The 15,407-nt window shown below is 38.0% G+C and overlaps 2 protein-coding genes across 2 annotated transcripts in view; both read left to right on the top strand.

The window, feature by feature from the left end:
* The window catches only part of LOC101551571 (protocadherin beta-15-like), a 40,825-nt gene that overhangs the window by 16,116 nt on the left and 9,302 nt on the right, over nucleotides 1–15,407 (top strand). The gene's annotated exons all lie outside the window — the stretch shown is intronic.
* LOC101551308 (40S ribosomal protein S27-like) lies at nucleotides 8,775–9,158 on the top strand. The gene has a single exon (XM_012933338.2). It carries the CDS (start codon nucleotides 8,904–8,906, stop codon nucleotides 9,156–9,158), a length of 255 nt encoding a protein of 84 aa, XP_012788792.2. The 5' UTR covers nucleotides 8,775–8,903.

Genomic DNA, 15,407 nt, shown 5'->3' with positions numbered 1-15,407 from the left:
CTCCTGGAAAGTTCTGGAGAATATATGGGATTCCAGGAATCAAATTGGTTGACTTCATGCAAGGTAAGCATCCTACCCATCAATTCTACCACTCTAACTCTACTCTTTTAATACTCTTAATCTGATATTATTAAGAGTAACTTTTCTGCTTCAGGTTTATTTATCTTGTTTCATCCTTTTCATCCTATTTTATATTTTAAGTGTGTCCATTCAATCTTATATTTTATACAATATTAATTGCTAGCTTTGAATAGAAGCTCATTCTTTAAATACATTTATATATAAATAAACTTCTTTAAATATATTTAAAGAATGAACTTGACATATTTAACTGTTGACTTAAGTTTTTATTTTTACCCCGTGCACTATTTAATTTAGTCATTTCTGTTTCCTGTTGAACTATTTGTATATTTTTACAACTATTTTCTATTTTAAATTGACTTTTTACCTGTAACATTTTGGAAGACAGCAATAAAAATACACAGCCATAGAACCACAGAGATATTACCAAAAGTAAGTCACTTGCTTTGAACCCATTTCAGTCTGCAAAATTACATATGGTTCTCCAAGCATGACCAGCAGTGACCCCTGATCACAGCCAAGTGTGGCACAACACACAACTCCTACCCCTACCAAAGAATACAAGTCTTTACTTATCTGTATACCTCACATTAATATAGGATTGCAGCCATAAACTGGATACATTCTATAATGTAGCCCTCATACTTTTGTCATGGGTCAGTGAAAGACAGAAAAGAGTTAAAGAATCCTTATGGGCACTGGAGTGATAGTAAAGCCGGTAGGGCACTTGTCTTGCATGTGGGATGCCCCAGGTTCAATCCCACCATACCATATGGTTCCACATGAACCACCAGGAGTAATTCCTGAGAAAAGAGCCAGGAGTAACCCCAAGCATTTCCAGGTGTGGCCTAAAAACAAATCAAAACAAGAATTCATATAACGAAGAAGCTCTATGAATACATGAATATAATAAAATTAGAAGATATTTCAGAAAAACCTGAATATACATTGTGTGAAAGATGTTATATATTGGAAAAATACAAAGAGTGTAATCATTAAATGTGGAAAAGGCTTCAGTCAGATAACAAGTTTAAGTATGTTTGAGAACTCATACTGAAGTGCAATCCAATGAACTCAGTGGATTGAAGAAACTATTGATTACTGTTAAGGCACAACTCTATACAAATGTGGAAAATGTAGCAAACCCCTCAGTGACTCTTTATATTTACTAATCATGTTAAACCATATTAAAAAGAATACTATAAATATACAAAATCAGTAAAATATTCATTCTTCATCCCTTTCTATACATATAGGAACTCACAGAGAGATAGGCTGTGTGTTTTATTAAAAATCTTCACTTTTATCTCTTAGAAAGCATAATTTTCACTGGAGAGAAAATTTATAAATACTAAACGTGGTATAAATTTTCAATTGTGGATAACCTCATCTTTAGGAACATGTGAGAAATATTTGAAATATGTTTTATGAATGTAAAAGAGCTTGAAAAGGACACTATTTCTTCCACATTCCCTACTAAATACAAAATAACACACTCTGAAGAAAAGTTTTATGAATATAAGGAATGTGTGGAAACCTTCATTTATTCCTCAAACATTAGAAGGGAGAAAACATAACAAAAATGTATTCTATATGTGAGAAGCATGATAAATTATGTTATTTCCCCATGTCATATTTTGTTTTTCTGTCACACCCTGCAGTCCTTGGGGCTTTCTCCTGATTCTATGCTCAAGAAGCACTGATAATGATACACTGGGGACCATATACAGTGCTAGGGATTCAACTGGTATCAGTCACAATACAAGTGATTTAAACTCTATACTATCTCTGCAGCCTGTTTTCTACTCTTAAAAAATTACTTGCCTATAGTACAGAAGATAGGTCTTTCAATTATAAATCATGTGACAAATACTTTTATTTGCATTTAACTGCTTGTTGTACATGTGATTATGTACTTTAAAGAAATATTGTAAGTATATGAAGTACAGGAGTGCCTTCACCAGTTCTTTATCCCTTAAGAAACCTGTGAGAACTCACACTGGGGAGAAGTCTAGTATTTATAGTATAGAAAAATCATAACTAGTACCTCATTCTTTCAAATCAAGTGAATGTTCACTTTATAGAGAAATCACATAAATGTAAAAAACAAGAAAATGAAATTACTAATACTTTAGTGCATATGTGAGAACACACACTGAAGAAAAAACATAAATGAATAATGTGGGAAAACCCAATATCTGAATCCTTACACTGGGAGACAGGAACCTAAAGAATATAGAAAATTTGGATCTCGTAAAGTGTCCCAATGGTAAAGCATGTGACTTGAATATCTGAGTCCTTAGATGCAGTCCTTAGTTCAGTCCTTAGCAGTGCAAAAAGATGGCGTGGAATGTTTTAAATTTTTGTTATGTTTTAAATATATATGAACACACATTGAAAAGAAATAATTGATGTAATGTGGGAAACCTTCGTGATAATCTTTTCTCATTATAGAAAAGAAATATCACATTTGAGAAAAACATAATAAATGTAATACATGTGGGAAAACCTTCAGGAGCATCTTTTTTCATTATGCAAAAGAAATCCATGCCAGAGAAAACATTTTAAATATGGTAACTATCTCATTTGATACAGCCTATGTAATATATGAGAACACAGACCAGCCCATTAGGTATTTTGGGTCTACTCTGGCCCACTGAGGGTGTGAGACAGAAGCCTGGTGCAGCTGGACCCACGGTGGAGCACTGTCACCACCATAATGGCCCAGCAACAGATGATCAGCTCACAGAAAGCCCCATTTCTCAAACTGAAATCCCTGCAGAATAGATTGATAGAGGGCTTTCTATAAGACTGGCTGATGAATCCACCCTCTACAACTGGGAAGTAGCTCTCTTGGGACACACCAGTACCTTCTAAAAGGGTGACTACTTCAAGGCACATATTATATTTCCTAATCAAATTTTTTCTGACTCCCCATATTCACTACTTACCTTCAGACTGTTTTTTGCTTTTGGGGTCACACCCAGCAATGCACAGGGGTTACTCCTGGCTCTGCACTCAGGAATACTCCTAGTGGTGCTCAAGAGACCATATGGGATGCTGGGAATTGAACCCAGGTCAGCCGCTTGCAAGGCAAACACCCTACCCGCTGTGCTATCGCTCTAGCCCCCACCTTCAGACATTTAATAAAACTTTTTAAACCAATATTATTAAAATTGAGATTTGTGAATTTCAACTCTTCATCTGCCTAAAAACCAACAGAGTGAAGAACTGACCTCTAAAAGTTATAATCCTGCACATAATTCCAGGACTATTGCATAATTAACCCAGCACTTTCTCCCCATCAAATACACTGCTTAGGTTATGTTCAGGAAGTGAAGGGACAGTTAAAGAAAAGGACAAAGGATATTCTGAAATCTTAAGGATACAGATCTCAGCCATTAAAGTTGAAGTAGAAAAGAATGGAGTGAAGGTACAGAAACTTCGTGTAATATTAGATCAGAAATGAAATTCCTTCCTCTAACAATATCTCAGATTTGCTTTACGATGACTTATATGACAATGATGATGATGTAGATGAGGAATATGACAATTATTATCATGACAATTCTGGCAACAAGGAGTCATAACATTCACTTTCAGTGTTCCTGTACTTTTCTGCCACTGCAAGACAAAGTAGGAGAATAAGTTGGGATCTAGCTGTTGTCCTTTAGTAAACTCCTTTCACAAGGGTGGGGAAAGCAGATAGCTCCTACTGATTTTTCTGATGTATCTGAGTTTGCTCCTTCTTATGTACCTTGTAATGTAAAGAAAGTAACCTCACAGAGTCAGGATTCTAGCATTCTCTACCCATCCATTGCTGTGTTGATATTTTTTTCTTTAAATTTAAACGCCTATCTTATTTAATTTCTGCATAATGTTCACAGAAACACATATTTTTAAAATATTATTTTCTAGATTCTCTGTTTTTAGACCACATCTGGCACTGTTCAGGGGATACTCCTGACATTTAACGCTCCGGAGTTGCTTATGGTAATGTTCAGTGGACCATATGTGTCGCCACAGATTGAATACAAGTCTCGTGGTCTGTTGAGTATCTCTTTGGCCATGTTTTTAAATCTAGGGGGAAAGGTTAGGGTATACCTGGTGGTGCTTATGACTTACTCCTGGCTCTACACTCAGGGATAACTCCTGGTGGGGCTCTGGGGGTTCCAGAAATTGAGCCCAGGTTGGCTGTATGCAAGACAAGTGTTCTACCTGCTGTACTATCTCTCTAGCCCCATATTTTTAGATTCTGAAGAAATTAAATAATTCATTTTTAAGTTATAAATATTATGCTTTGTTAGTGTCTAATCTTGGAAGTGGATTCCTAGTTTATATTTGTAGTTTTCAGTTTCTTATTCCACCAATGTGGTGGCTATTGCTCCTAGTACCCCTTTAGCTACATAAAATAATTTTTGATATGCACTATTTTTATTAAAGGTCACACACATAAAAATAGATATATATTTGACTACCACTCTGAAGTCTCCTTGGAGAGAACCAAAATCAAAGTGTGTTGGGGACTGCTCAGGACCCTGAACGAAAGAGGACCCCGAAACCTTTACCCTGGACAAACCGGAAAATTCCATTACCAGCTTTGCTTGACCTGAGGCAAAGGTGCCCTTGTGACAAAGGAAATAGCCAAACTCAAGAGGTAAAAGTAGCCCAGGGCAGTTAACTGAGAGACGCAATAAAGCCCTAAAGTAGAATACCTTCCTCTACCTTGTGCATTCCTCCTGCCAGATGCTCCTGCCAGATAGACCCTTGCCTTCCTCTCCCCGCTATTTCTCAATCTACTCTTGAAGAATGTTGTAAGCCCACCTAATACACCCCGAACCTTTCCTTATTTGGTCTGAGAAGACACTTCCCTGATGATTGACAACTTATGTACCAACCCCCTGCTAAGAAAAGTATAAAACCAGCGTGGCAGTTAATAAAGTTGCCCTTGATCGGCATGTGTCGTCTTGGGCCCCCTATTTATTATCCTCACTAGTTTTATTTCAGGTCGGAACCGCTCACAGAACCCACCCAATTAGGAGCGCTTTCCACTGTTGTCTCTCCGCGGGCCGGAGAGATCTCCAGGGGAATGCGCAAAAGTGTAATTTTAAGATGCAATTAAGCATATTTGAACTTGTTATTTAATTTGTTATTGTTTCTATTTCATACTGTGTGCAATGATTGTGGTCATCATAATATTGGTTTGGTATTTAGTAGGATTTTTCTCTCTAACCTATATTTTCAGACTCTTTTTGCGTATCTTTTATATAGTCTACCATTATTTAGTAAGAAAATTTAGACTTTACTATTGAGATATGTATCTTCAGCATTTAAACTTTCAGGTGGAACCACTCCTGAACCATTCAGGTCACCCTGGTCTACAAGTGGCAGCCTGATAACCCCATTAGCCTATTTAACAAGCCAAGACTCATGGAGCCCATGCTATGCTGTCTGTGCTGTGGACTGTTATAAGTTGAACTGTGAGCTTCTACTGTTTACGTGTGGAACCAATCCAGAGATAAATTTAGTTCTTTCTGCTTTCTTGTCATGAGTCAGAGTTTTAGTTTCTATTATTTGCAATCCAAAGAGGAATTAATAAAATCCTTTCTCTCAAAGATCCCAGTAAGATGAGTCAAACAAATGAATTCACTCCTAATGAGAGGACCCGAGCAAAAGGCATCAGTAATGTTTATATATGAGTAGGTTAGCTCTAATTCAACTCAGATAATTGACATATCTGCTTAAGTAATTACATCATACATCTGTTTATGACCATACACTTTCTGAAAGAAAAAGACATTTATCCCATTAACAATGACATCAAAACAAAAAATATTCTTTGTGGAAATACTATGGCCATGATAATGTCATGAAATAATCTCCACTCTGAAATATGGAAATATGGAAATATCTCCACTAAAGACACAGGGTATTAATAAAAGTTGAACTGAAGATGCAGTAGAATGGAAGAATAAACTGTGTTCATAGATTGATATAATTCATATTAAAATATCAATACTGACATTCAATACAGTACATATCAATTTCCCGAGGTCATTTATTAGAGTAGAAAAGACATTTCTAAATTTATATGGCAACACAAAATGCTTGAAAAGTTATAAAGATTTAAAAAAGGAACAAAGTAGTAGTATCAAAATTCTTTATTTAAATATTTATTATAATGCACTAGTCATCAACGTAATATAGGACTGGGAACAAAGCAGATAAGTGGACCAATGGAACATAACTGAGGGCCTAAAAATAAACACAAGCATATTTAGTTAAAGTAGCCAAGGGTATTAAATAGAAACAAAACTGTATCACTGTATCACTGTCATCCCCTTGCTCATCAATTTGCTCGAGTGTGCACCAGTAACATCTCCATTGTGAGACTTGTTACTGTTTTTGGCATAGCGAATATGCCACGGGTGGCTTGCCAGGCTCTGCCATGCAGGCAAGATACTTTCGGTAGCTTGCCAGGATCTCCAAGAGGGGCGGAGGCATGCAAGGCGAATGTCCTACCCGCTGCACTATCGCTCCAGCCCAGAAACAAAACTATCTTCGATAAATGTGTTGGAATAATTGGAAAAGCACTTATAATTGACAACTCATGACTTACCCCACTCATAAAACTTAACTCAAAGTATAACTCAAAAACTTAAGTATAAGACTGAAACCGTGAAAGTCATAGAAGAAAACAATGATTCTTGACATGGATCTTAGTAAGGGATTTGTATACTAAGTATGAAGCAACAAAATGAAAATTCAGTGTGACTAATTTATTAAAACCTACACAATAGAAGAAACCTCCAACAATGTAAAATGATAAAATATGGTAAATGAGAGGTTACTTTCAATGCATACATATTTACATGTCTAAGATCTGTAAAGAGCGCATAAAACTCCATAACAAAAATTATACAAATGGAAAAAGACCTGACTAGACATTTCTCCATATGATATATAAAAAGCTAACAGTGCATTAAAAGATTCTTAATATCACTAATAATTAGGAGGATTTTAAGCAAAACCACACAGTGATATAACCTCCCAGTAATTTGAATGTTCATCTTCAATAGACAAAATTAGCAAATGTTGGTGTAGATATGGAAGTCTATATCTAGTTGGTGTAGAAAGGAAGTCTTGTGCAGCGTTTGTGGGGTTGGAATGGTACAGACAAAAGGATAAACAGTATGTAGGACTCTCACAAAATTTAAAATATAATTACCATACAATAGAGTGATTCCACTTAATACTTATCAAAAGGAAATAAAAATCATCATCATCATCCCATTGATCATTGATTTTCTCGAGCAGTCTCAGTAACGTCTCCATTCATTCTGGCCATGAGATTTTAGAAGCCTCTCTTTACTTGTCCTTCCCAATGGTGCTGCATTGGAGGCTCTTTCAGGGTCAGGAGAATGAGATCCATCATTGTTACTGGTTTTGGCATATGAATACGCCATGGGGAGCTTGCCAGGCTCTCCCATGTGGGTAGGAAACTCTTGGTAGCTTATCAGGTTCTCCGAGAGAGAGAACTAGGCTATTAAGATGTCATTTTCGGGAGCTCACCTTCATGCTTTTAGAGCCAATGTTTACAATAGCCAAGACATGAAAACAACCTAAGTGTCCAATTAGTGGGTAAAAATAAAGAAGCTATCATACACACACACACACACACACACACACATTATTCAGACATAAAATGATTAATTACTACCATTTGTGTGACAATATGGATGAATTTCAAAAGCATGTTAAAAATGTCATACACAGACAAATATATGTGAAATATTTTCTATTTTATTTAGCCTTTACAAAGTTATTGACAGAGTGTTTCAGGCATATAATATTTCACCTCCAATCTACCACCAGTTTCCCCATCCCTCCATATTGTCCTGAGGTTTCCTCCCAACTATTTTCTTAGAGATATATTTTTTAATTTAATTAATGTAGTTTGGATACTATGTTAATAGTCATGTTGGCTCTAGTGGTTTAAATTAATACAAATCACATACACTATATATGGAATTTTCAATATAGTAATAAAAAGTTCACACTCAATTTCACAGGTGTAAAGAAGAAATTGGAAAGGAGTACTTAAAAGATACAGACTTCTTTCTGTAATAAAAATAAATCTAGGAAAGTAGTACAATAATGGGTATAGATAATAATGCTGTGTTATATATATAGTAAAGCTGTTCAGAGAATAAATCCTAACTACCATTGCTAGGATACTTTTCTATTTTTTTCTTCTACTCTTTCTATTGTATCTATTAGTAGGATGGAGTTTATCTGAAATAAATAAGCCATCACCCTATAAACCTTAAACATACACACTGATGTTTGACAATTATGTCTAAAAAATGTGGGAAAACAACTTTTAGATGACAATTTTAAGAAATTACCTTTTAATATTTAAGAAATATTACTTTAACTTTCTTTTATGTTGTTTATTGAAAAAATAATTTCATGTACCTCTGAATTTTGTATCAAGCCTGCTCGGATCAGGACTGGGCCTCCTCAACCCAGATCCCCCTTTTCCAGTACCTTGGCAGACACACCCACAAACACACACACACACACCCTTACCCTTGCACCGTGCAATCCCATCAACAGCCAAGATCCAGAGACTATAAAACAGCTCCCGGAAGCGCCCAGCCTTATGATCTCTTATTGTCTAGTTCTCCCTCTCAGAGAAATCAGCAAGCTACCGAGAGTATCCTGCCTGCACAGAAGAGCCTGGGAAGCTCCCTGTGGCATATTCAATATAGAAAATACAGTAACAGCCTTTCCAGCGGTGACGGCCTCCCCACGAGAACATGCCTCTCACCAAGGACCTCCTTCACCCCTCACCGGAGGAGGAGAATCGGAAGCACAAGAAGAAGCGGCTGGTGCAGAGCCCCAACTCCTACTTCATGGACGTCAAGTGCCCAGGATGCTATAAGATCACCACCATCTTCAGCTATGCACAGACCGTGGTTCTGTGTGTCGGCTGCTCCACAATCCTCTGCCAGCCCACGGGCAGGAAGGTAAGGCTTACAGAAGGATGCTCCTTCAGACGGAAGCAGCACTAAAAGCTCCCTGAATCAGATGAACGGGAAACCATCCCAATAAACACATTTTGGATTAAAAAATGCAGTAACAATAATGGATCTCATTCCCTTGACCCTTAAAAAGCCTCCAGTCATTGGAAAGACGAGTAAGGAGAGGCTGCTAAAATCTCAGGACTGGGATGAATGGAGACATTACTGGTGCCGCTCGAGCAAATTGATGAACAATGGGATGACAGTGATACAGTGATACAGTGAACTCTGAATTTTATTTGCTAATATTCTATTATTATTCAAATGCTGGCCGACTTCGACTGTGAGTGTGGAAAGGTCAGACTGCAGCTGAATCTCACTGAAACAATACTCATGAAAAACAAACTAGTCCCTGACTTTCCATTTGCTCTCAACGGAACGACCATTTCCGAATGCAGCAGCTATGTGTACCTGGGTCGAGAACTCAACATGAGGAATGACTTGGCACCAGAACTGCACAGGAGAGAGAGCAGCATGGAACGCCTTCAAGAGCATCAAAGAAGTGGTTAAGAGGACAAAGAACCTCCAGCTCTGGGCACATCTTTTTGACTCCATCGTTCTTCCTGCACTAACATACGCCTCAGAGACCTGGGCCCTACGAAAACAGGATGAGAACACTATTCAGGTATCCCAAAGAGGAATCAAAAGAGCTATGCTTGGAGTATCACGTTTCACTCAAGTGAGAAAAGGTATCCAGAGTTCCGACCTCCGTTGATGATCAAGAATCAGAGACGCTGTCTTATTTGCCAAGGTGTCAAAAATCAGATGAGCCGGACACATAATGTGATTCTGAGACGACTGCTGGACTAGAGCTGTTACCGACTGGATTCCACGGATGTCAAAAGACCACATGGCTGCCCACCTATAAGATGATCAGACTTCTTCATCAAAACCCTGAATGAACGTTTTGAGACAGTTCATGTTCCTGAAGCGAGTTCCATTGGGCTACACTAGCACACAACAGGGATGAATGGAGAAGTTACTGCACCCGCTCAAGCAAATTGAAGATCAACGGAATGACAAGTGATGACAAGTGAATATTCTGTTAAAGAGTTTTACATTTATCATACTCAAAAATTTTTTTCTATAATTTTCTTTCCTTTTTGGTTTTGGAAATGCCATCATAATTATTTTGGTTTTTTGCTTGTTTATTTTGCTTTTTGGGTCACACCCAGTGATGCTCAGGGGTTACTCCTGGCTCTGCACTCAGGAATTACCCCTTGAGGTGCTTAGGGGACCATATGAGATGCTGGGGATTGAACCCAGTTGGCCGCATGCAAGGCAAATGCCCTACCCACTGTACTAGCGCTCTGGTCCCTATTTGTTTGTTTTGAGGCTATACCAGCAATATTCAGGGCTTACTCCTGGCTCTACACTCAGTCAAAACTCTTGGCAGTGCTCAGGGGACTATGTGAGATTTGGGGATCAACCCTGGTTAGGCTGCATGCAGACAAGCACCCTACCCACTGATTATCACTCCAACCTCAGCTTTGGAAGAGTTTGAGAAGAATAAATACTACATTTTTGAAAGTTTTATAGAAGTAACTAGTTAATTCACTTATACCTGATTTTTTTTGAGGAGACACTGATTACTGTTTGTTAAGCATGATTGAAAGGTCACCTCCGACACCTGGGCCCTACTAAAACAGGATGAGAACACTACTAGGGTATAGTACATAGCTACTAACAAATACCATTGGGCTACACTAGCACGTGACAGGGACAAATGGAGACATTACAGTGTCCACTTAAGCAAATCGAAGATCAACGGGATGACAAGTGATACAAGTGATAAAATCATGATTGGTCTGTTCAGGTGAACTATTTTAAGTTCTACCAACTTATCTAGTTTTTCTAAAATCAAATTCAATATTTTATCCTTTCTATATGATAGTATCACTATTATCCTTTCTATGTTATTATATCACTCTTTATTTCTGATTTTTATTAGAGGTTATTCCCTACATAGACATTACAAAGTTTTATCAATTTCTTTTCTATTTTCAAGTAATCAGTTCTTGATTTAATTGTCTGTTAATTTCCTTTTTATTTCTGTTTCACAAACTTCTGATCTAATTTATATTGCCATTCTTCTACTGACTTTTGCTCGCTCTTTTTTTAGTTGTAGGGTGAGATTGTTTTGGGGACTTTTATTTGGTGTAGTTCTATATGTATTTCTATGAATTTTCTACTTAATAACACTTTTACTGTATATCAAACAAGCTAAGAAAACACACCTACTAGACTCTAAAAATGAAATTATAATTAACAGAGAGAGAGAAAAGGGAAGATACGGTGAGCAGGTCAATTTGACAATGGTAAATGTTCTAGAACTTTGGTGGTATGTGCATTGTTGTACATATATTTACTGAGATGTGAAATTGTACCCCTGAAACATACATTCATAAAAATTTAGAGGAATATCAGTATAACCATATAACAATTAAGTTTTATTTAACAAACATAACAATAAAGTTTTATATACCAAAAACTATTGTACCAAACTCACAAATCAATCTCAGAAGAGAGCAACACATTGCAGAGATGGCTCTGGACCCTGCACCAGGCTGATTTCATCTGTGCATCTCAAAGGTTGGTAGGTGTGTCCCTCCACCTCACCCAAAAGAATATAGCAGCCATAAACCTCCAGAGCCCAATTGCTGCCATCTCATGGTCAGCCTTCACAGGTTCGCCCAGAGTCCTCCATGCATAAGATTGAATCTGCTGAAAAAAACAGGTATATGGGACTTGTGACTGAAATCTCCAGGTCCATTCAGAGTCAAGAATGGGACCCTTCTCCCATCTCCCAGTGTTTCTGGTTTCCTGGCAGTCACACCCACGGAACTATGTCTGGGCACCACATAAGCGCATTAATGGCTATGATCCAGAGACTTGCAGATGAATCTCAAAAGAGAAATATGCTGCAAAGATGCTCTGGACCCCAAAATCACCATCCATTAAAAAAAATAACTCCAGTTCTAGCACCCTATGTAAAAGTTTAGAAGTTCAGGACTACACGGCCACAAAAGTGGTCATGCGATATCTCATACATTATGTCACTGATATACCAAGAGTAGCATGCCACATTTGGTGGGGTATAATGTAGAAGACAACCTTGACTAAAAAAAAGAAAAGTAAATGTACATACTTATGTACATACATATGCATATGTATGCTAATACACAGACAAGGCTCAAAACTCTTACAACATGTTAGTGATCGCTAATACAGGGGCTTAATGGCTCCAAGATGAGATACAACAATTTCACACACTTTCCTCTAAGGAAAACTTTTTGGATAATTTTTAGTCAATTATTCATAACAAGAAATCCAAAATAAATTATTTAGCATCTGTCTTTGGGGAAGGCTTGCGTGATGGTGGAAAAATTCAAAATAATGGTGGTGGGAAGGTATAATGGTGGTGGGATTGGTGTTGCAATATTGATTGGTGTAGTGTTAAGCTATGTTCTTAGGTTCCTGCATTTAAATTTGTAAAACCATAGTTAGGTAATATGGTTACAGTAAATGTAATTTTTATGGTTCACAGTAAACAACTCTATGAAAATAAAATTTAAAAAAAAACTATTGTAGCTTCTGGGCGCCATATAAGCGCGTTAACAAGCGCATTAACGAGCGCTTATATGGCACTAAATGGGCCCGCCCTGTCCCAAAGGACCAAGCCCTGGCAGCTAACCTCCACTACCCAACCATTGCCATGCTCCAGGCCACTTTCCACATGCTTGGGCTGAGCCTCATGCGTGAGAGAAGTCCTATGAAACCCAGGTAATGCGGAACTTTGTGATCTTGGACTGTGGGCTCAACAGGACCCGGGAACAGAGATCCTCTGCCTGCTTCCCCCAGTCTCCAGCGACCCAGGGGTCACACCCATAACCCACCTCCTGCCAGCGCCAGATAATCTCATCAGCCACCCTCCAGAACTCAAAGCTGCTTCTCCGGGAAGGGAGCATAAAATGAGGCCCCCATAATCATGCCCCATAATCATGGCACTCCATGCCAGGCTGTTTTCACTCAGGGCGCCCCAGAGGGGGACAGGTGAGAGCCCCCCACACCCCAAGGAACTCAGCCCTGGCAGCCGACCTCCACTACCCAACTGCCGCCACGCTCCAAGCCACTTTCCACACGCTCAAGGCCGAGCCTCACTCATGAGCGAACATATTCCTGGACACATCATAAGACATTCCCTACCCAATTTCCATAATTACCTAATTACCACGCCATATTTGATGGAGTTCAGACAGTGGGCAACAAATCATAGAGGGAAATATATATATGTGTATATATATGTATGCCTATACATATATATGCCTCTCGGAGAGCCCGGTAAGCTACTGAGAGTATCCTGCCGTCACGGCAGAGCCTGGCAAACTCCCTGTGGCATATTCGATATACCAAAAACAGTAACAATAATAGGTCTCATTCCCCTGACCCTGAAAGAGCCTCCAATAATTGGGAAAGAAGAGTAAGGAGAGGCTCCTAAAATCTCAGGACTGGGACAAATGGAGACATTACTAGCTCGACTCGAGTAAATTGATGAACAAGGGGATGACAGCGATACAGTGATTGTAGCTTGTTATTCAACATCTAGGAAATAAATTTAAATAAGATACATTTTTAAAGAATACTTTTCTACTCACTAAAAGAGATATAAAGAAAATTGGTGCAAATGGATACCCTTGCTATTAATAATAAGTAGATAAATATTAAAAAATATGAATAAAACTCTAGTGGTGTAGGGTCATGGGTACTTTAGTGGTGATGGGTACAGTATATATAAATACCATAATAATTACGTTTACTGTAACCATATTACCTAAACTATAATTTTACAAATTTAAATGCAGGAACCTAAGAACATAGCTTAGCACTACAACACCTGCCTGACAGACATGAGGACATGAATTCAATCCCCAACTTTACTCCACATGACATGTACTATCCCATGGAACTACTATTTGTGATTCCCAGTGCTATAATGAAGTATACAAATTTCAAACCACCAGAATCAAGTGTTTACAATCACATGCCACAAATAAGTACAAAATGCACACAAGCAGAACTAAAATGTGTGACCCAGTGTAAGTATAGTAACTGAAGTATGTGACTACTGAAACTAAGAGTACAATCTTTGGCAAGCACCACATCCAAGTGTGTGCAACCCAAGTGTGTGCAACCTATGGTCATCAACAAAGGGAGAGGTCATAGGGATAATTCAGGTATTAAGGTGCTTGCCCTTTCACATAGCCAACCTTGTTTTGATCCCTGTTACCATATGTGGTCCCCTGAGCAGCAACAGAAGTATCCCTCAGCACAGATCCAGGAATAAGCCCTAAGAACCACTAACCGTGGCCCAAAAACTAAAACAATAAGAGAAAGAAAGGGGAGGAGTAACCCTTACACAAACTCTAAAACATGAAAAGTTATTTTTTGAAATATCTAAAGTTTAAATACAGGACTTGAAAAGTGTAAGTTATTACTGTCAGAGTTTTATTTCTAGTTCTAATTTGCCTTATATCCATGTAAACACATATAGTATACATGCTTCAGAAAATCATTTAGCAGAATTTTTTTCTCTTTAAACTCGAGAAATACATTGCTTCGAATGCTGAGAAGAAAAATTTCAAACTAAATTCAGTATTATTATATATATTTGTAGTATTATAGTGTTATGTCGATAATTTCCTCTAAATTTTCTAAGCTATGTATATATGTGGATTGGTGGACTAGTGCAATAGCACAGTGGGTAGGGCATTTCCCTTGCACATGGCCGACCCAGGTTCGATTCCTCCGTCCCTTTCAGAGAGCCTGGCAAGCTACCAAGAGTATCCTGCTCGCACAGCTGTGCCTGGCAAGCTATCCATGGCATATTCAACATGCCAAAAACAGTAACAGCAAGTCTCACCATGGAGATATTACTGGTGCCTGCTTGAGCAAATCGATGAACAGTGCTACTTTGCTCTTTCAAAATGTACATAACACACAGGAAGAGTAACCTTGCAAACATGAAGAGACAAACCAGGGGGTAATGGATTTTGTGCTGACCTATGCTTTATTAAGGTTATAGGATATAAAGTCAACATATTAAAATCAATTATATTTTTATATCAAGTTAACAAATGGAAAAAATCTAATTGCCACTTACAACACAGCATAAAGGAAGTAATCAGGAAAATTTAACCAGATGTGCAATACATCTGTCACTGTTGCTGTCATCCCATTGCT

The sequence above is a fragment of the Sorex araneus genome, chromosome 6, assembly GCF_027595985.1.
Source record: "Sorex araneus isolate mSorAra2 chromosome 6, mSorAra2.pri, whole genome shotgun sequence".
Taxonomy (NCBI): Eukaryota; Metazoa; Chordata; class Mammalia; order Eulipotyphla; family Soricidae; genus Sorex; species Sorex araneus.
This window is presented reverse-complemented; position numbering and strand designations above follow the sequence as displayed.

What these genes read in the sequence shown, in the direction of transcription:
- LOC101551308 (XM_012933338.2), top strand. Translation starts at nt 8,904, where the DNA reads ATGCCTCTCACCAAGGACCTCCTTCACCCCTCACCGGAGGAGGAGAAT.